General features: G+C 41.9%; 1 protein-coding gene across 1 annotated transcript in view; it reads right to left on the bottom strand.

The window, feature by feature from the left end:
* Nucleotides 1-21,921, bottom strand: part of frem2a (FRAS1 related extracellular matrix 2a) — a 51,967-nt gene that overhangs the window by 10,945 nt on the left and 19,101 nt on the right. The window contains exons 3-12 of the mRNA XM_054754557.1: nucleotides 15,411-15,557; nucleotides 12,566-12,796; nucleotides 9,637-9,762; nucleotides 8,433-8,684; nucleotides 4,550-4,699; nucleotides 4,266-4,475; nucleotides 3,948-4,145; nucleotides 3,684-3,848; nucleotides 3,289-3,471; nucleotides 2,432-2,562 (exon numbers count right to left, since the gene is read on the bottom strand). Of these exons, the coding sequence (XP_054610532.1) occupies nucleotides 2,432-2,562; nucleotides 3,289-3,471; nucleotides 3,684-3,848; nucleotides 3,948-4,145; nucleotides 4,266-4,475; nucleotides 4,550-4,699; nucleotides 8,433-8,684; nucleotides 9,637-9,762; nucleotides 12,566-12,796; nucleotides 15,411-15,557 (1,793 nt within the window). The remainder of the gene's footprint in view (nucleotides 1-2,431; nucleotides 2,563-3,288; nucleotides 3,472-3,683; nucleotides 3,849-3,947; nucleotides 4,146-4,265; nucleotides 4,476-4,549; nucleotides 4,700-8,432; nucleotides 8,685-9,636; nucleotides 9,763-12,565; nucleotides 12,797-15,410; nucleotides 15,558-21,921) is intronic.

Here is a 21,921-nt window from a genome sequence, read left to right as displayed (position 1 = left end):
CATGTAGACAAACAATCATTCACACTCACATTCATACCTATGGACAATTTAGAGTCTCCAATTAACCTAACATGCATGTTTTTGGAATGTGGGAGGAAAACAGAGTACCCGGAGAAAACCCACACACGCACGGGGAGAACATGCAAACTCCACACAGAGATGCCCAACGGAGATTCAAACCCAGGTCTTCCCGATCTCCTGACTGCGTGGCCAACATGCTAACCACTAGGCCGTGCGGCCACTTTGCAGTAACAAATAAAGCAAAAAAGGTCTTAGATAGTAAATCACTCCACACGCTACACTGTTCACTAGTCTCACCTTATTTGCAGTACTGTGCTGAGGTTTGGGGCAACAACTACAAAACATCATTGTATTCATTAACTATCCTTCAGAAGAGAGCAATTATTATCAATTATCCACTAAGTTGGTTATCAGGAACACACAGAACACCCATTATTTCTGAAGTCAAAGCTACTCAAGCTCACTGACATTGTACAATACCAAACAGCACAAATAATGTTCAAAGCAAAAAACTTAACTATTACCAGGAAATATCCAGCAAAATCAGGAAGTGTTATAATCTAAGGAAAAAATCTAACTTTAAGAAACCAAGATTTCGCACCACCAGAAAACGTTTTTGTTTATCAGTGCGCAGGGAGAGACTTCTGAAGGGATTTAGTGTGGAACTGAAGCAATGTACAAATGTGAGGCAGTTTAAAATGATGTAGAAAAATATTATTCTTAAAAGGTATGAGGATGAAGGAGGATGAGGATGGCCAATCACTAGGTGCTTTATGCGCAAATGTGTTATTTATTTTCAGTTATTATATTTATTTATTTTTGTATTTGTGTGCACTGTGCTTGTATGGTACATTATATGTGTGACTGTGCATGGATGTATAGGATGTGTATGTATGTATGCATGAGTGTATGTATGTGTTGGAGATGGAAAGAAGTTGATTTGATATTTGCTTAAGAACAGGGGGTGGGAGTAAATAAGTTTTACTTCTTCTCACACCTTTTCGAGAATATAATTGATAATGTTTCTTTTCATTTCTTCTAATTTATTTATATTATTATTATGTTTTGAGAGGAAAACTGTGATTTTTGTTTTGCGCCTGATTCAAATATTCCAAATAAACATTTCAATCAATCAATCATATGGGAGGCACTTGCTGTGCCACTGCATCCTGAAGGGATGTCAAACCTCGGTTTTCATACGCGTCTGTTTTCATATATATATTTGGTTTTCATCAAATATTTTTGCCCAAATTTTGCCGCGGTTTTCGTACACTGTCTGGGTTTTTGTATAATTATTACAAGTAACAGTAGTCAGTTTGCCCCGTAATGTGGACTCACTGTCCATGCGTTGTTTGTGCGTGGTGCTAAATAACCTGCCATGGGGCCAAAGAAAGTTGTGAGTGCCAGCACTTTGATAGCAAAGCACTATTGAATTCAATCTAGCCAGGATGTATTGGAAGCCCACATCAACCAAAGTTCCATCCATTCCTCATTTTTAATGATTTCACATTGTTTTCAGCATGTTTTTCAACACATATGAGGGGGAACGGTAAAAACACACACAGGACTGGACTCAACTCATTATGTATTATTATTATGTATTATTATTATTTATGTATTATTGAAATTTAAGTGATCTATTATGTATTTATCTATTTTTTCTTATTTTTCTTAACTCTCCTATTTTGCTTTGTTTTTATTTTTAAAACTATATTCATTCTCTATAAAATGAATATTTTGGTTAACATTTTTGGTTCTCTGGAACGGATTAATTGGATTGCCATGATTTCCTGGGGAAAAAATTGCCTCGGTTTTCGTACGTTTCTGTTTTTGTCACAAATTAATAACAAAATGCAAGGTACCACTGTGCTGTCATTGCGCACTTACATACAGGAAAAGGCGATCGCAATATTTATCCACTTTCTCCTCTTCCCTTTTTAATAGGGAATTGCAACCACTCGAAGTAGTCCCTCCCTTTCCACTACATAGCCAAGATGGCGACTATTGAAGGTGGTTAGGATCTATCACTGCACACTCAGCATTTGGGGCGTGTTGCTTACAACATCAGTAGTACTTCAGTACTGCAGTACTTCTTTGTGTGAACGCACTTATGCACTCAAAATGCAAAGTAGTGAAGTTTGCAAAGTGTGCTTAGCTTTGTGTTATACACGACAAAGCAAATTAGTGTAATATCTAATAATATATCACATTAACAATGAATTAATTTTGTTTGTACAGTATAGGGACAATAAAAACAAGCCCAATGGACGTGGGCCAAAAATGGACACCCCACTGCACTTTGGACACCCCTGATCTTCTACACCTCAAAGTTAATCTGATCAAGGATATGCTTTAACTGTGTGTGTGTGTGTGTGTGTGTGTGTGTGTGTGTGTGTGTGTGACTGCTGACCTGAGTTTCTGCCACCATGTTGTCATCGGGCTTCAGGTGCAGCGTGAAGGCTTCCCTCATCTCTCGCACGCCGTCGTACAACACCTCCACCTCCACCACGTGCTCCTTGTCGCCCTGCTTGAACTCGATGTCTGCGCGCATACACGCACACAGGCATGCATGAGAAGACCCTCTCAAGTCTACCACTGTCTACTGTATGCAGGTAATGCGCAAGAAGGTGAAAAAATGACTTATTCCAACAGAAACACAAAAAGGTGAGAAACCACCATGTATCCCTCCCAAAATCTTCTGTATTTTTGTCATTCATTCAAATAGTCAAGCAGAAGAAAGTGGCTTATCAACCTCTGGGAGTGTGAGAGTATTTGTGAAGCTCTCTTTGAGGCTGCTCACATCCACGGGGAGGATTTCACCTTGCCACCGGAGCATAAAGACTATTGAAAGTCAATTAAATATTGCATGACCCTCCAGTGGACTTGAGCAGACTTTCCCTCCAGCTTAGACGAAAATGAGAAATCAGTGAATAAATCCATAAAGCCTCTTTTATTAATTCCACGTTCCAGCGGGGAGCCTCGTTTCACACTTGTCTAAACGCGTCTTATTAGCCAAGAGGAGGAGAGCAGAGTTTATTCAATAAAAGATCTCTGCAGGCCGGTAGGAACTACGAGTATGTCTCCTGTGGAGAACTTGGCCTATGAGAATTGGTAGGGAGTTTACATCACACGCTGCATCGCTACAATAAAAAAAAGATAAGGAAATGAGATATAAAAAAAAGTACAGTAGGAATACCCCATAGTAGCTCCCATAGAACTTATTATTGGACTCCAAAGTACCTGTTGAAGGGCTATGTTCGGACTCACCTCGGGATACAGGGTAGTAGTCTTCCCCCGACACAGCTGACCCGTCTTTGGTGTGAACCCGCACAACGGACACCTTGGAGGTGTCACCCAGTCGTAGCACGGGGATCCTTACGGTCGCCAAGGCTCCCACCTCCTTGGGCTCGCTGATGCTGAACTTGGTCTCGGAAAAACGAATGACAGGCTCTAAAGGAGAGCATGGACAGGAGGATCAGCGCTCTTTGCAAGCACCGTATGCTGTAACTCTGGCCAGTTCATTAGGTACACCACTTCTCTGACGGTGTCAATCAAAAGTGAGCATTATTATAATAAAGTGAAATATTTTGCATTTTCACTCATTAGGGTGTAAGGTGGAGGTGTACCTAATGAAGTGTCCTGCAAGTGTATCTGCATCTTACTGTCAGCAGTGTCCTTGATTTTCACCAAGGTTTCATTCAGCGTCCCTAGCGCGGCACCAAACTTTGAGTCACTTTTTGGGCTCCCGAGGACCAAGCGGAGCTCTTCCACATCCTCGTAGAGCGAGTCGTCGAACAGTGACACGACACACAGCTTCTCCGTCTCGCCTGTGAAGCACAACGTCTTTGCGGTGTCAGGGACAAGGCACAAAGAAGCTTCAGGTGTGAAAAACACAGGTGTGGAGGAAAGTGTCAGGTTTGTGTTACCAGGCAAGAAGGTGACGATGGAAGCGTCCGTATTGGGACGCTCGTCAAAGTCCGAGACCACCTGGGCTGAGCCCTGACGTGTGTAGCAGCGCACAGTGGAGGCCAGCCTGAGGTCGCCGCTGCGGTACACCGTGGCCGCGAGCTGACCCTCGTGCTCCTCAGCAGCGTGCACCGCTTCACGGAACTGGACCTTTGGTACTGTAAGGACGTAATCGATTAAATCATCATGTGAGCAAATGAGGAACACAAACATTTATACCTTTACAGAGCAGAACGAGCCATCGTATTTGCAACCTTCAGTCAGACAAAATGACTTACAGTCTGACACAGAGTCGTTGATGAAGACTGTCACCTTCCCAGGTTCCCCCAGTATGCCGTTTGTTGGCATACGCAGGACCAGGTCAAAGCTCTCAGGTCCCTCCAGCTCAGGCTTCCCCAGGTCATCTAGGATGTTGACCCGGAATGTTAGCACGCTAACTCCCGGAGCGAAGTCCAGGTTGTGACTGATGCCCACGTAGTCCACCCCGGCTGAGGACAGGTTGGGATAGTGTTGATAAAGACGCAGAGTAGTGTGACATTTCAAAACTGCACCACAACCCCACCTTCTGCCGAGACAGGGTCGGATTTGCGAGAGCGAACGGTGACGGTGGCGGCCTTGGAGAGATCGGTACCGGTGCGCCACACTTTGACTTCCACGTAACCGTCACTCTCATCCACGTGATACTCCTTCTCTCCAAAATAAAAGACTGGAGCTGAAAGGAACAAACAAACAAAGTCATTTTATTTAAAAAAATTCACATGCATGGTTTTGAACATTCTGGAGTTATCCTCATGGTTATGTCGGTGCCGCAATTTGCAGTCTGATACCAGACAGTCAGAAAGGTCAAACAGTGGCAGCCTATTAGTCTGACATTTAACTGTAGGGGAGTGTGACCTTTTGAACTCTTGTCCAAATTCATCGTCAACATTTTCCAGCAGAAACCACTTTTTAACCGTTAGCAATGGAAACCAGGCTGGAGTGTAAGTGAGTGTGTGTATGCGTGCACAGGCGTGTGTGTGTGTGTGTGTGTGTATGTATGTTTTTGATTGCGTAGAGAACCAATCAAAAGTATAGGGACGCCTTCTCATCAAGTAGCATGAGAAAGTGTCTCCAAAATTTTTGACTGATACGGTACAAGCATGCATGTCTGCATCCATTTGCGCATGTGTGCGTGTGCGTGCGTGTGCGTGCCTGTATGCACATGTAGGCATGTGTGTGTGTATGTGTTTTTGAATGTGAAGAGAACCAGTCAAAAGTATGGGGACACCTTCGCGTTAACTAGTATGAGAATGTGTCTCCAAACCTTTGACTAGTACTGCACGTGTGTGTGTGTGTGCGCGCTTGTGTGTGTATATACGTGTGTGCACGCGCGCATGTGCGTGACAGCGCCCCCTCCAGACTGCTCAAAGGTCTTTTTGAAGAGACTTTGTTTCCTCAGGCAGTGGTTTCATCTTCACGCAGCTTTCAAGTGTGAAAAAAAGTGACAGGAGGAAAAGTTGATCTTCTCTATCTTTCTCTTTCTCTTCTCATTCCTTAAAATCTACCACAATTCCAAAAATAACCATCGCCACTGCCAGCATCAAACACTTTTTCAGAGTGTTTTCAGCTGAACTCTGTAATGTGTAATATTTTTAACTGGGCCACATGCAGCTCTCTCAGCACACTGTGAGGAAATGTTTTGTCTGTTACACTATCATTTTTATTAAATGATATTATAATTCCGCTCTCGACTCAACAGCAGCCGCGGGCAACAATATCTCGGCTGTGTACCTCACATCAAGAAGATGCGGCTCCGCCATTAAGCCTGGCTTCCTCTATCTCTACTTTTTACCTTTCACACCCACCGTAACCTCCCCAAACGCGTGCACGCACACACACACACACACACACACACACACTTGACTTCACCTAGCAGCTGCAGCGAGAGGAGCAAACATACGTACAAAGACAGCAGGACAAAAAGTAGATGAAGACGCCTCACTTTGCAGAGAAAAGCTGCAGAGAATGATGAACTGGACGTTACACTATGCAAACAAAAGTGTTGGGACACATCTCTTCATTAATTGATGACAATCACCGAGAGGACAAACTTTTTCCAGTGAGGGATGCATACAGAAAAATAGAGGATGTGGCGGGCCACTTTGATACACCACGCGCGATAAAGATGCTAAAAGGAATCCAGTCGGTCAGTATATGCAAAACTATCTTAACTCTGTGTTATAGTTGACAAAGCAAATTTGTGTAATATCTAATAATCAGTGCTTTTAATCAGCGCTGTGAAAGTTAACGGAAGTTTCCTTTAACGTGCGCACGTCCTGTTTGACCCTCTGCCTACACCGTAGTTTGAGGAAGCACCGGTGACTATAGCTAAACGCGGGAGCAAATATTGAGCAGAAATGAACAAAGAAAAGGTTATTTTGATTGGTAAATTTACCTTCAAAGCCCTGGCAGATGGCTCCTGCAACAAGACCAAAGTTATTTGTATGTACTATTGCTGTGATTTAAGTTATCACGGATTATGTCGCCTGCACTGGGAGCAGTGCAGGTATTACAGTGGTACAGTGGTTCCTTGGCATACGAGAATTTAAAACCAGTATCATGAAGAAATCTTACTTTGAGCTGACACTGTAATCAAAAAAACATGTTTGTGTCAGAGTGAGACATCTCAGTTTGAGAGGTCTCACATTTTGCATTTGCTGAACCTTTGTGGGCGTGGTTAAGAACTAATATGCTAATAGTAAAATAAAAAATAATTTTTAAAAATGCTTTCTAACTTATATATTTTTAAATAATGTCCCATATTTCCAAAATGTATATCCCTTTGCATTAAATTTGATGTAGTTATTGTTGTAGTTGCGTATCGAATTGTTTATCACAAAGAGATTTCCCCTTATTATAGATAAAAACTAATTTCTATCTGCGATTAAATGTGATTAATTATCAGTTAATTATTGTCCAAATGTGATTAATCGCGATGAAATATTTTAATCAATAGACAGCCCTACTAATGATATATCTCCTAATCAATTCATTTAACTTTTCCAATCTGCTGGGGGTCAATATAAACGAGCTGTAATCAAATATGTCCCCCAGGCTGCACTTTGGACACCCCTGGACTGGACCTTATACTGTAATTCCTTCCTTCCAAAAAACATTTAGGAGTAATTGTCTGCTTCCAACTTTGTGGCAGCACTTTCATCTTACCAGAACATCAACAAAGCTCCATAAAGGCATGCTTGCAGGGGTTTTGTGCGGAAGAACCAAAACAGGTCCAACAATGGTGACCTTTGACCTTACAAATGGACATAAAATTCCCACAGACGCACTCTAAAGTCTTTTTTGAAGATTCCTGTTCCTGTCCCAATCCTGCCCACATGTTGTCGCATACCTGCACAGTCCGCAGCCTGAGCGCTAATTCACACGTCTGCACTTACCAACTACAAGAGGTGAGTGAGGAGCGACACACGCTTCCTGTCTGCCCTGTGGGGGGGTCACGTCGGCTAGTTTGAAGTGTGTGTGTGAAGACAATAAGCGTTAATTACTATGTGTGGCCATCTTTGTATCAGGGCTGCTTTTAGCTCTCGTTGTGCAATCAGGTGACCATTTTCATTTTTGTACTGACTGATGAACAATTGCACATGAACTGTATCTGCAGTTGCAGTATCGTTCTAAAGTAAGGGGACACCTCCTCATTCAACAACATGAGAAACTTTAGATCGGCACTTCTCTTTTTTTAACGCAGTTGATGATTTTAATGTTTGTGCTGGCTGACACACAATTGCACATGTACTGTATTTGCATATAGTATCAGTCAAACGTATGGGGACACGCTCTCATTCAACAGCATGAAAAAGTGTCTCTAGGCTTTTGATTGGGTATGTTTTTAAAGCAGGTGACCATTGTCATGTTTGTGCTGATTGATGCACATTTGCACATGTACTATTTGCATATACAATATGCAGTAAGGGGATACTTTATCATGCTCTAAACTTTTGATTCCCACTGTTTTTAAACTTCTTTTGTACTACTGCTGCACTGATGGAGTGGAGATGTGTTTTATGACTTATTTAAGTGGGTGCAGTAACAATGAGGCGCACCTATAGCTGGGAACACAGTGTTTCCCCGCAGGCTTTTTTTTGCCCCCAAAACACATCTTTGTCATTCTTTTCTATACGATGCTGCAACATGAAAAAAAGACAGCAGGATCCCACTGGACTCCTGAGGAGAGCGTTGTCTAATTAACAACTGGATGACAGCAACGAGACAAGAATTGGACATCCTGTGTCTGCGTTGGATGCTGAAAGCTTACACATTTCACACCTTTGGTGGCAAATGAAGCTGCAAATTGACACATTTCTCTTTGAAACTCCCCTTTCCCCCTTTGTGTCTGTTAATTTTATGATCACACATCAGAAATACAACAGAGGGAAGAAGGTAGTACTTACCGTCGTCTTTATCCTCCAAGATGGTGACTCTCGCCGAGGGGTAGTGCAGGCCCAGGCGGCCCCCCATAGGCATGGAGAGGCTGACGTTGAAGCTCTCCTCGCCCTCGTACAGCGAGTCGTCGATGACCGCCACACGACACGACTTCTCCCGCTCGCCCTTGTCAAAGCGCAGCATGCTGCTGTGCTCCTCCGGCCGGGAGATGTAGTCCGAGTAGGATAGGACAGTGGTTGGGACTGTCCCAGTGGCGGAACCTTTTAAGAAGAGGATAGCATTAACGGTAATTGAAATTCCACATTGCTAATTAGATGCTGGTTGTGTCATGATGAGGTCTAGCGCATCTAGCTAAGAAATAAAATGTCACCCATAATGAGCGATGCATTCATGAAATGCTTTGCTGATACACCCTTTGAGACATGTTGACCTTTCTGCTGCTTTTAATAGCAAATGACAGAAGGAACATACACTGCCCCCCCATCCATGGGTTCTTTGGGCTTTTTAGGTAGGAGGAGGAGACATGTTTTGATAATTTTGACAGGGCTGACAGAACCGGGTTCAGTATTGATGGTTTTTCCATGTGTGTGTGTGTGTGTGTGTGCGTGTGTGAGAGAGAGTGGGCTTCCAGACTTCAAAAAGAGCCATTAACGCGAATATATTAACATTTCATTAAAGCTGTGCTTTTTCTATTAAATTGCTGCTTTTAAATCTTCTATTCAGGGTTGACAGCGTTGTGAAATCACACCATCAAACGTCTTATGTTGGAATGAAAAATAAAAGAGCACACGGTCACATATTTTGTATTGTGTGTGCAAAAGCATCTCAAAAACATTAACAAAAAGATTATATTTCACTACAAACAGGGCTGCGTTTGGTCTGTTTTTAATTTTGTGCTATTATTAAAAGAAACAAGACGTTTGTGGGTCGGCCAAAAACAGTACCAATCAAAAGTTTGTAGACACATTCTCATCTACGACCATGAGAAACATTTGTCCTGCATGAGAAACTTTTACACTGTGTCATTATAATGTATTATGTCATTCTGTGTTGTAATTAACCTGTACATTTTAATAATGGATGGTGTCGCTAGCCATTAATCGATGGCTGCCTTTGTTTGTTAACGTGAATTAACACCCCCTGCAGTGAGTGTGGGTGAGTATATATAGTATAACGAGCCATATGAAGCGTTCAGTGTCCCGTCTTCCGCACCTTGTTGAGTGTAGCAGACCACCAGGAGCTCCTCGCTGACGTCTCCGCTGCGATGCACCGGGATGGACAGGCGGCCGACGTCCTCCTCCACGGGTAAGAGTGGCTCTGGGAAGAAGACGGTGGACTCTGGCGGAAGGCAAAGAAAACAAAGAGCAGAAGGTTTTAGGGTTCAGCTTGTCCACAAACACTCATTGTTAGGCTAGATAGAGTCCTGAGTTGTCCCTGAATCGTCCCAGTTGGTATAGCTTCCAACTGCGTGGGAACACTTCCTGTTCCCAGTACACAAAGCAAGGTCCGTGAAGGCATGCTTGGAGGAGTTTGGTGTGAAAGAACCTCGTCAAGGTCACCTAAAAAATTGACAAAATTCCCAATTTGGACAAAGTCTACTCGTTAGAGAGGAAAAATGCCACATTTTCTTCACTTTTCACTTCCCGTAGCAACTCGGTGCCCGTGTAGTTTAGTACAGTGTAGTTGGAGAAATTGAAAGTAAAAAGTAAAAGTCAGAAAGTCTATCAAAGTGCCATTTTTCTTTCTTCCACAAGAACACTGCTGCCGGCGTCAGCTAGCCGCCTTCACGCAGACTGAGAGCATGTATCCTTTGACAGGAAGTAGTCAAAGTTGGGCTGCAGGAAAGCGTGGCGTAATTAGACGCCAGAACGCCATGCTCCAAGACCTCGTTACGAATCATCAGAGCAGGACCAGAGGGCGCTCCCTCTGAATGAATACAATATCCAGTATAAGCTAGCAAAGACCAAGAGAGTTGGCTCGTGTGGTGTTTTGTTTTGGACGAGGCTTATCCGTCCTCTCTGCGGGTCCTGAGGGAAAGACGTCTCATCGGCAGCATCATCAGAGAGTGGTAGATCTCTGTCACATTAGACAATCTTCAGAGACGAGAGACAACAAACCAGACCCCTGACGCTGTAATGAAGTCACAGGGGAGGAGGACACACTGACGACATGAGAAGACATTGAGAGGGAGCAGATGTCAGGAGCGTGGAAGTCTATTTATTGCACTCGTGTCTTAAAACGTTGCAACATTAAAGCAGGAAGACGCTCCAGAATCTTCCATTAGTGATGACGGCAGACTCGCTGGCAGACAATCTATGGCAGACTACAATTACGTTTATTAGAGGCTGACAAATGTGTGAACTTCAGAAAGTGCAGCCGCTAACGTCTAGTCGTTTCACAATGGCCATGTTGACGGGGGACAAACTGGAGTCGGTGAATCGTCCCGGAATGGAAAAAAATATAAATACGAAGAGGCAACAAAAGATTTTGTTGGTGTTGTCCGCTGTGTGTTGCGCTGACAAGATGCACACAACAGATGTGAGATAAAGGGTGATGTTGTTTTTTTACCGTGCTGACAAACACCAGAGCCCGAGGCCCGACTGGGAATTCTCCGTGTAAATGTCAGCAACGTCAAAGCGAGTGCTAGCACTCATCAGTCCCAAGAAAATGTTTGCTTTCACCTTGGCTACTTTTTTTTCACCCCGGTTTGTGTTTCTCCTTATCTTTCATTTATACACCTTTTATCACATATAGCTTTAACCCTTTCCGCGCCAGAGTTTTCTTCAGATATAAGGTATCTATTATGCCTGTGAATATTCTCATTCATCCAGGTCATTGCATACTCGTACCGCGTAGGCTATTTCCGCGTTTTTTTTTTTACATTCCCACTATGCATGTTAAATTCAGCTTTGTTGCTTGTTGTAATTTTGCAACTTTGGCGCTTGAGGGGCTAACTAGTTAGTTTTAATCTCAATGAGGTCTTAGCACGCTTAGCTTTGATCTCACGTAGCTTTTACCTTGGTTAGCATTTGAGTTTTATCGAGTGTAGATTCAACCTCAATTACAGCAAAGGTAAATGGTAATTGAGGTTGAATCTACACTCGATAAAACTTGTTTAACTTTCATCTCGCGCAGATTTGACCTCAATTAGCTTTCACCCAGGTTAGTTTTTATCTCAGTTAGCTTTTAGCACTGTTAGTTGTTATCTTGGCTACTTTTTTTTGCTTTTATTTCCTGTCACTTTCACCCTGATCAGTGTTAAACTTGTCTAACGTTTTATCTCACTTACTTTTTTAGCAAATTTAGCTTTGATCTTGCGTAGCTTCTACCTCGGTTAGCGGTCACTTCAGTTAGTTTTCACCTCGGTGAGCAACTAGTTTAATCTAGCATAGATTTTACCTCAATTATCATTTACCATTGCTATCAGAAATTTGTTTGTTTAAACTCATCATCTTCCACCCCGGTTAGCTTTTATCTCAATTAGCTTTTAGCACATTTAGCTTTTAACTAAATACGTCTATCTTTTTATCTCAGTTAGTTTTTAGCCCATTTAGCTTTGCTCTCACGTAGCTTTTACCACAGTTAGCAGTTACTTCAGTTAGCTTTCACCCCAGTGAGCATTCAACTTGGCTAGTTTTATCTAGCGTAGATTTTACCTCAGTTAGGTTTCACCCCAGTTAGCTTTTACCTCAATTAGTTTTTGGCATATTTAGCGTTTAACTTTTAACTAAATTTGTCTAGCTTTTTATCTCAATTAGTGTTTAGCACCTGTAGCTTTGATCTTGCGTCGCTATTATCTCGGTTAGTGATTACTTCAGTTAGCTTTCACCCCTTTTAGTATTCTACTCCACTTAACCAGATAGCTTTTACCTCTGTTAATTTATACCAAAACTGACTTTTAATTCTGATAGCTTTAATTCTTTAAGCTTTTCATCAGTTAGCTTTAATTTAGAGAGCTCACCTCGTTTATGTTTGGTTAGCATTTAACTCGGCCAGCATTTCACTCGGTCAGTCTGTAGTTTGTCGGAAATCTTTAGTCAGTCAAATCAATAGTTTCTTGCTTTAATTAAGACCAAAAAACAATTTAAAGTGGGCAAGGTGGACAATGTTGTATTTAGATTTTCGCATGATGTCTACTCACCATCGCCGGGATCCAGGATCTCCACTGTGGCTGTGGCAGGGAACTCCAGCACCCCCATGACCGGCTCGGACAGCAGAATCTGGAACGTCTCGGCCTGTTCATATTTGCCGTCCGTCAGGATGCGAACCCGCCAGGTGGCGCTGGTCTGGCCCGGATTGAACTGGACCTGCCTCTGGGACTTCCCCCTGTAGTCCTCGTCCTTCTTGGCGCTGCCGTCCTGAGTGCCGATCCCTGACAAGCAGAAGAGACGATGAGGAGATGGAACGCATGGAGAGCGGATTAGAAGTCTTGGGAACAGTTCTTCTGTGATCCCTGTCAGAGCTTTGAGAATATGTCAGATTTATTTGTCACTGAGTCCTTTTAAGAAGATTCAAAGACGGAGAAGCATGCACCTTCTTTTCAGCACACGGCAGCAAGACGGCCGACATCAAACGTGGTGATGTGGAATTATGGAAAATTATGATTACGAACCGTGCACGCATGCACAAGTGTGACAAGCAGGCCTATTAGCGATGCGTTCAAGTGTTGAGGGCACAATCAGAGAAGAGATAAAGGAGGACTTGTCAGCGTTTTACATCAATGAAGCCCACTGGCCAGTTTATTAGGTACACCTGCTGCCTTGAACAGAACTGTTGGATTGGATCTCATGCCATGGTGTTCCTAATGAAGCGTCCACAGAGTGGACTATCTCCTACCTAGAGTGACACATGAAAGTTATTAAGAGCCAGAACACTTATGGAACAATGGCACCTTCTTTTCTTCCATCCTTCCTTCCAAAGTGGATCCAGCTTGATTTTGGCAACTTCAGCGGAGTCCTGTAGGAGGTTCCGCCTCCTTATGAGAGCGAGTAAATCAGGCGGACGGTACGGCACTGGGCAAGATGAAAAGGATCCATCCTGGGTGATGCATTGTGCTCGTTACGTTGAGCACCACCAGGATGTAAATTGTCCTCTAAGGTCACATTTCTGCCTGATTGCGAGCACGCACATGCACACGCTCGATGGGAGCGCTGCACGGGAAACACTTTAAAGGGATAGTTCGGATTTTTTGACATGGAGCTGTGTGACAATCCATCAGCAGTGTACTGCACCGACAGCGACCTACCCCCCAATTGGTCCCGTGAGTCCCTTTCTGGTCGGAGATCCGTGACGAGGAGCGTAGTTCCGGTTAGTCGGTGGGGCCATTAAAGTAAAAAGTTTGGCTTCTCAAAACGACATGCGTTCAAAAGAGTAATACATCTGCATCACAAAAATGCCTCCTCAAAAACATCAGCTCGGCGTTGTATTTGTCTCCCGCCGTATCCCTGCGCACTGTCGCCTGTGCATTCCTGTGTGTGTGATGAAGACGCTCGCATCTTCATCCGCTGTGGAACACGTTCGTAAACAAGATGGCCGCGGCAGAAGAGCGGCATCACCGCGAGCGTCTTCATCGCATTCACCTCCGCTGCCAAGTGCAGCGCAAAGTGCAAGCGCAGCACGGATGTTATGTTTTTGCCTGCATTTTATTTGTTTGTTTGCTCGTTTGCGTTCAGAATAACGTGAAAAGTTCTGAATGGATTTGGATACAATTTTCAGGAATTGTCGGAAATCGAATATGGAAGAACTGATTTAGTTTTGGAGGTGATCCGGATCACTGTTTGGATCGAGGATTTTTTTTAAAGGATTGCTTAACATTGCGAGATAGGGCCATTTTTGACATTTGTGCATGTAACTCCACAAAAAATGGTCAGAGCACTTGGAAAAAAAAAATACAGGACAAGTTTCCAACAGGTTCTACAAAATATCCAAGACTGATCCAAAAAAATGTTTATTATTATTTTGGTGTGAACCACAATAGGTGGGGAACTATCCGAGTGCTTCTCTAGTTTAGAAATGGAATATTTTCACAATTAGTAACATTAGTTAGTAACATTACTGACTAGTGACCAGTGTAGAATACTACACTTAATTTCAACATCAGCATACATAATATATTTCATAATTTTAACATCTTTGAATGTGTCTTTTGAATGTCTTATATTTGCATCCGTGTACTGACAGCGTACTGATCTTTGCCTTACTTCTCAGCGTGAACGCACATACAGTATGCACTCAAAAGCCTAAGTATAAGTACAGAAGTGCGCCAATTGAGACACTGCCATGGTGTTGTCTGTTTGATCACGAGGCCTTTGTTTAGGTTCAGTCAAAAACGAGCTACGAGAGCTATTAGACGTTTCTTTTTGCACCGCGTTGCATCACCCTTGCGTGAACGGTGATCAAGTAAGCACACACCTGTGCGTGAAGACATGGATTCACATGCCAAGATGGCGTCTCTTTCATCCTTCAAAGCGTGTACTTGTGTTGAGCTGCAACCTCGTTTGTGTCTTATCGTCCTACCACATCCTATGTGACGTTTACACAGAGACACTCCCCTATCGTACATGTCCTCATCAAACAGATGTCGTATTGGGTTTACAATGCTTCACTTCTTTTTACACTTGTGTGACAGGTAAGAATGTTAAAATGTGACCTAAAACATTGCCTGTATGCTTAATAAAGGTTAATGAAGGTTTTAGGACAGGTTTTTAGGACTATTTACATGGCTTCCTGTGGGAAATGCTTCAACTGTACAGTAATAGCACTAAAAAAATAACACCAATGCTGGTTTTCCATAGTCACCCACTGTGGTGTGTTAGCCTGCTGTCATGCGCTCATTAACATAAAAGCCAGAGTTCATTAGGAGCTACTGAGGGAGGTCACTGATTAGCCAAACGGAACAAATTAAAAATGTGAGGCGTAAATGTCAAAAAAGCAACATCATTAACACAGATTGAAAAAGGTCCTAATGAGATCATGTGATCGCTCACCAACGAAGGAGGTCTCGCCAAGGTAGCCCCTCCGCCTCAGCACCACCTCCAGGAACTTGTCCTCCTCGTCCACCACGTAATAGTCCTTCTCCAAGGAGATCCAGGCCCAATCGAGACGGAAGTGCTGCCCCTTCAGCTTGTTCCCACCTGAAAAAAAAGATGCTGAGCATTATTATTATCTTCCGTATTCAGATTTTTTTCTATTGGATTTAATTGCACTGTGTACCTGACAAAGTGGTCAGACATATATCATGTGACTTATAGGCGCAGGAAAGTTAGAATTACTTCTGAGTGGGAGAAAGAGCAAACATATTAATTTTTGAAGCACAATCAATAATTCATGTTTTAGCTACATGTTTTTATTCTGTACAACACAAACGCACCCTTGACCTTTTGGAGGGGTTGCAGAAAGACAGCATAACAGGACCTCAAGTATATTTGTGGTGGTGGAGGGTGGGCTTCATAGTCTAATTTGCATAATTTGCCATGACGCATGTGCATGGAATCGTAATGGACGCTGTGGGAGAGACGAATAAGATTGTGGCAGAGTAAAAAGTTAGTAAAAGAAATGTAAATTAAAACAAATGACTTTCTTCTGTCATTTCTTTATGTGTTTTTTTATGTCACAAACAAGATGGAGCCGCCCGTGAGTGCTTTTACACGGGGGAGGGGCCCACAGTAGCACCCGCTGCTCGCTGAGAAGAGCGATGTGTGCTTTCAGGTCAGTATCCGCAAAAAACCCAAAAAGTTGTGTTGTCTTTTGGAAAAGAGTATGGAGAGTGGGTGGGTAGAAAGATCTGATGAACAGTGCACTTGTTGACTGCACGACAGACGATTTTATGCTTATGTTTTATGCTTATTTTATGTTTTTAATCTTCATTTTGTGTTGTGTATAATTGTGCATAATGCTGCTATTTAAAATATATATTTATTTCTTTTGGTTTTGTAAAAAATGATATATAAAATAAGGTTATGTTTATCTGTTTGTGATCAAAATAACTTCAAAAGTTCGAAACGGATATGGATGGAATTTTCAGGAATTGTCAGAAACAGGATACGGAAGAACTGATTACATTTTGGGGGTGATCCGGATCACCATCTGGATCCGGGAATTTTTTTTAAGGTTTCTATAACATGACAAGATAGGACCATTTTCTGCATTTGTGCATATAACAGCACAAAAAATGGTCAAAGCACTTTGAAAAAAAAAATACAAGACAAATTTCCAACAGGTTCTACAAAATATCAAAGACTGATCCAAAAAAATGTAGGATTATTATTTTGGTGTGAATATCAATATGGGGGGGAACTACGGCGCTTGGCGGACGTCTGCTCTTTCAGAGTATTTTTTATTATCATTTTTATTTATTTATATTTATATTAAAAAACCTGAGCACCTAATTTTGTTTGTCATGTACCATGTTAGAATGATAATAAAAACAACCTTTGACCTTGGAGGGGTCTGAATACTCTCAAAATATAGCAACAAGTCGATAAATTGGAAATACTGATCCCTCCTGCTACGTCTTCTTATTCTCTGGCACACCAGGTGCATGTGCGGTGTGTTAAGAAGCAGAGATATGACGCCATCTTCTGTACGGAGTTGGAATGACGAGCTACATTCACAGACGGTCCCATTATAATGTGTTTATTAGTGAGGGCGAACAGGCCGCGCCAAATCTATTTGTGGTGGTCCACGCCTATTCGTGGTTGGCCACCATTAATAATTCAGTGTACAAAAAGGAAAATAAAAGTGTTGTCATGAGGTGAAAAGTTCAATACATTTTGGAGCGCGGCAGAAGCGGAACGCATAATGGAGAATATTATCACAACTTATGTGTTGTCGTTTAAAGCCTGCAGGCCAATCTGTGGTCACGCTGAGCAAATATAGTCCACGCACACACGCAGACTCAAACTTTACTGCAACCTTGACTTTCATCCTCATGATGCAAAATGCAGCTATAGGCTACCTAAAGCTTGCGTGTGTGCGTGTGCGTGCGCGTGCGTGTGCGTGACCTCAAAAAGAAACAAAAAGGCATCAGCGAGCTCCTTCAGAAGGGTGAGATTTGAAGCATGTGCTGAGTGAACAAAAGCAGCCGTGGCTTTGAAATGCGCCTCAGTCGCATTAAAACACACTTTTACACTCTCTCCAAGGATCGACTCTGTAAACGCACCACAAGCCTTTTATTTTCAACTCAATTATTATGCATTTCTCTGTGAGCAAAGCTGACGAGTAATTGAAACAAAAGTATCAAGAGGACCACGTGACGTGAGAAAGACACATTTGTTAGGTTGCGTTATCATCGGTGACTGCAGTCACGGTCACAGTGAAAGTGTGAAAGACAGTATTCAGATACATTAAGAACGCCCTGAAAGAGCAATATAAAGGTTATGAGACGAACTAAATTATGACTCTGTATTAATTATATAATCCATATTATAAAGGGCTGAGTGGCTATTTGGTGTACTCCAGTCATCCCTCGCTACGTCGCGGTTCGAGCACCGCGCCCTCACTCAATTGCGGTTTCTCAAAACTTAATTAATAAATGATTGCTGTTTCGTGGTTATTAAGTCTATTATTAGTCAGAAAATATGCATATTTCAGCAAAATCTACATATTTTTTCCCAAATTAAGCATTTTCCATCATAAAAAAGGGTAAATTAACTAAAATACAAATACAGTCTGACCACCAACTTGTGAGTGTTGTATTCAGCATTGGCCACTAGGTGTCAGTAACTGTTCGATGAGACCACCACCGAAGCACCAGACTCTTAACAACCGGCTTTCATTGCAGGTTTAAATTATCTCACAACATGCACGATAATAATAACATAATAACAATAATCATAATAATAACATGGGTTACTATTGCGGGCATAGCCCACAACAAGCTAAAACTCAACTTAGAACCCCCCATGGCACTTCCTGTTCGCCATCGATTCTGCTCCCCTGCTCCCCTGCATGGTTTATTTTCTCTGATTATGTCTACTATACTGGGTAATACAAATGTAAAGGTGACTATATGGGTGTTATTTCATGTCTAGATGGCTCTAATAATGTTAGAAAAAAACATATTTAGAAGATCGTAAACAGGTTTTCAATGCCATAACTACAAAAATATAGGTTTGGAACAAATTAACGGCGAAAAACTATGGATGAAGGGATACTGTTATCTCTCTGAGGGATTACTCGCCGATGTTTACATAACCTTAGCTTCGCTGAAGTCTCTAAATCAATGTCAATGTCAAGTCAGTGATGTGCAAAGTCCAAAATGTAACAGACGTAAGGTTTGCTCATGACTGAATTGTGTCAATGCGTACATTAGTAAGACTACGTTTTTCTTGAAAACACACGCTCAGTCCGTCAAAAATTCAAAATTGCCTTCAATGTTTACGAAACCATGCACATTCGTTATTAAAAACTATACTGTTCAAGAGGTTCACCATCGCAAGAGGCTGCAGTATGTCATGATATATCGCGATTTGGATTTTAGGCCATGTCACTCATCTCTAATCCACATTTAGGCCATCATAGTGGAGCACACAGCAATTACAAAGAACCATCAGTGATATACTAGTAGCAACTACGCTGATATCACGACGTGTGCAGGTTTTAGGGTGGTAATTATGGGAGGTAGCTCAGGGGCACTACACAACATACTCCACAGACACAGATATACATCACACACACACACACACACACACACACACACACACACACATTTACTGACTAAGGCAACACTTCCTGCTTCTGTTGTAAGAGCCAACACGTGCCAGGCAGAACAAGCTGAAGCCAACCAGCCTGCAGAAAGTTCTAGCGAGGCGTTTCCACTGATGTCTGGCAGCACCGTAAGCGTCGCTCACAGGGACAAGGAAGTTCCCTCAGGTGCACGTGTGCGTGAGCAGTAACAGCTAAAGGCGCTGGTTAGATTTTTGCATGCACTGTTAGCTCTTAGCGCCTTAATACATTTCGTGATCGTTTGCTAGAACAAGATGCTCCTCATTGGGCGCAATAAAAGAGCTTCACTATATGCTTCCCCAATGTTTCCTCGAGCAGATTTACGGTTTTTATTAAGAGCCTTCCGAAATGTAAAGACTCCCTTCAGTGTGATGCTCTTTTTTTTCTTTATATTTTGTGGCATGGACGGGAGGAGGAAATATGCAAATGAGCTATAACTTTGTCACACTAACGTGATGAAATATAAATGAAAGATGCACCTCAAATGAAATAGTAGGCAAATATGAATTATTGCTGCCACTTACATGCAACGTCTTTGTGTGTGTGCGTATGTAAGATGTAGTTTTTGCTTATGTAACATGGGAAACGTTTTAAGACCACCATGGTTTGATATGCACCCTAACTGGACACTTTATTAGGTACATGCAAAAAGCAAAAAGTCTGCCTTTACAAAGATAATAAAAAAGCGGTGCAGTGACGGCTAAATCAATACAACAAAAAAAACATCCTCACAAAACGTTAAAATATTCAACATCCCGACATGAGGAGAAGAGTATAGATGACAAGTGCAGCCAGGCTTTTGCTTAGCGGGAGTCATGGCTAGCCATAGTGCCAAGGAGAAGCCAGAGCTTGAAAACCCTCTTTTGTGGTGAAAGGGAACACTTGGCCTTCCCCCAAGAAACTATTATTTAGAGATATTTTTTGATGCATAAAAGGATGGCTGTCCCATAATATCGGTCGCCCGATATTATCAGCCCGAAAATCAGATACCGGTTCATATCGGTATTGGTTTTTCTGTCAATAATGATTCTGGAGCGCAAGTGATGACGTTGTGCTGCACACATCAACAAGATTGGTAGCTCAGTATGTCCGCATTCATTGTGCAACAATTGTAAAGCGCTGCGAGAGGGTAGTAAGGCGTCTTCCTTTAATAATTCGAATCTAATATCACACCTGAGGAAGAATCACTCGCAGGCACACGCAGCTAGCATACCTGCAGCTAAATAATAAGCAACGGGAGACATGTTGAACAAGCTCAGTTTATAATTACACTGGCTGTATTAGTAGAGTTTCATGACAATTTAAAAATGACTATTTTGTTGAGACAAAATTTTAAAAGTAACCATGGCACTTTTTTGCATTGCATATTACTTTATTTGTCTTATTTTGCACAGTGTTTATTTGTGAAATGCATCCAGTGGCATTACAGTAAACAAAGTATCATGTGTTCATTTACACCACATTAGTTTGAGGGAAGAACTGCTGCCTATATCGGTATCGGTAATGAAGTGCTGGACAATATTGACATATTGGATACGGGATATTGGCATATTGGATATGGGATATTGGATATTAGATATGGGATATTGGCATATTGGATATGGGGTATTGGATATGGGATATTGGATATTGGCATATTGGATATGGGATATTGGATATGGGATATTGGATATGGGATATTGGCATATTGGATATGGGATATTGGATATTGGATATGGGATATTGGCATATTGGATATGGGATATGGGATATTGGCATATTGGATATGGGATATTGGCATATTGGACATGGGATATGGGATATTGGATATGGGATATTGGCATATTGGATATTGGATAAGGGATATTGGCATATTGGATATGGGATATTGGCATATTGGGTATGGGATATTGGCATATTGGATATTGGATGTGGGATATTGGCATATTGGCATATTGGATATTGGCATATTGGATATTGGCATATTGGATATGGGATATTGGCATATGGGATATTGGCATATGGGATATTGGATAAGGGATATTGGCATATTGGATATGGGATATTGGCATATTGGGTATGGGATATTGGCATATTGGATATTGGATGTGGGATATTGGCATATTGGCATATTGGATATTGGATGTGGGATATTGGCATATTGGCATATTGGATATTGGCATATTGGATATTGGCATATTGGATATGGGATATTGGCATATTGGATATGGGATATTGGCATATGGGATATTGGCATATGGGATATTGGATAAGGGATATTGGCATATTGGATATGGGATATTGGCATATTGGGTATGGGATATTGGCATATTGGATATTGGATGTGGGATATTGGCATATTGGCATATTGGATATTGGCATATTGGATATTGGCATATTGGATATGGGATATTGGCATATTGGATATGGGATATTGGCATATGGGATATTGGATATGGGATATTGGATAAGGGATATTGGCATATTGGGTATGGGATATTGGCATATTGGATATTGGATGTGGGATATTGGCATATTGGCATATTGGATATTGGATATTGGCATATTGGATATTGGCATATTGGCATATTGGATGTTGGCATATTGGATATTGGCATATTGGATATTGGCATATTGGATGTTGGCATATTGGATATTGGCATATTGGATATGGGTAAGAAAGCCATTATTGAGCATCTCCACATAAAAGTAGTATGGTTGCCTCCCGGTACACGCAATATACACTACATGTAATCAAAGTGTATTTGTACAGTGTAGCACCTTACAACATGC

Source organism: Dunckerocampus dactyliophorus, chromosome 16, assembly GCF_027744805.1.
Source record: "Dunckerocampus dactyliophorus isolate RoL2022-P2 chromosome 16, RoL_Ddac_1.1, whole genome shotgun sequence".
NCBI classification, from domain to species: domain Eukaryota; kingdom Metazoa; phylum Chordata; class Actinopteri; order Syngnathiformes; family Syngnathidae; genus Dunckerocampus; species Dunckerocampus dactyliophorus.
This window is presented reverse-complemented; position numbering and strand designations above follow the sequence as displayed.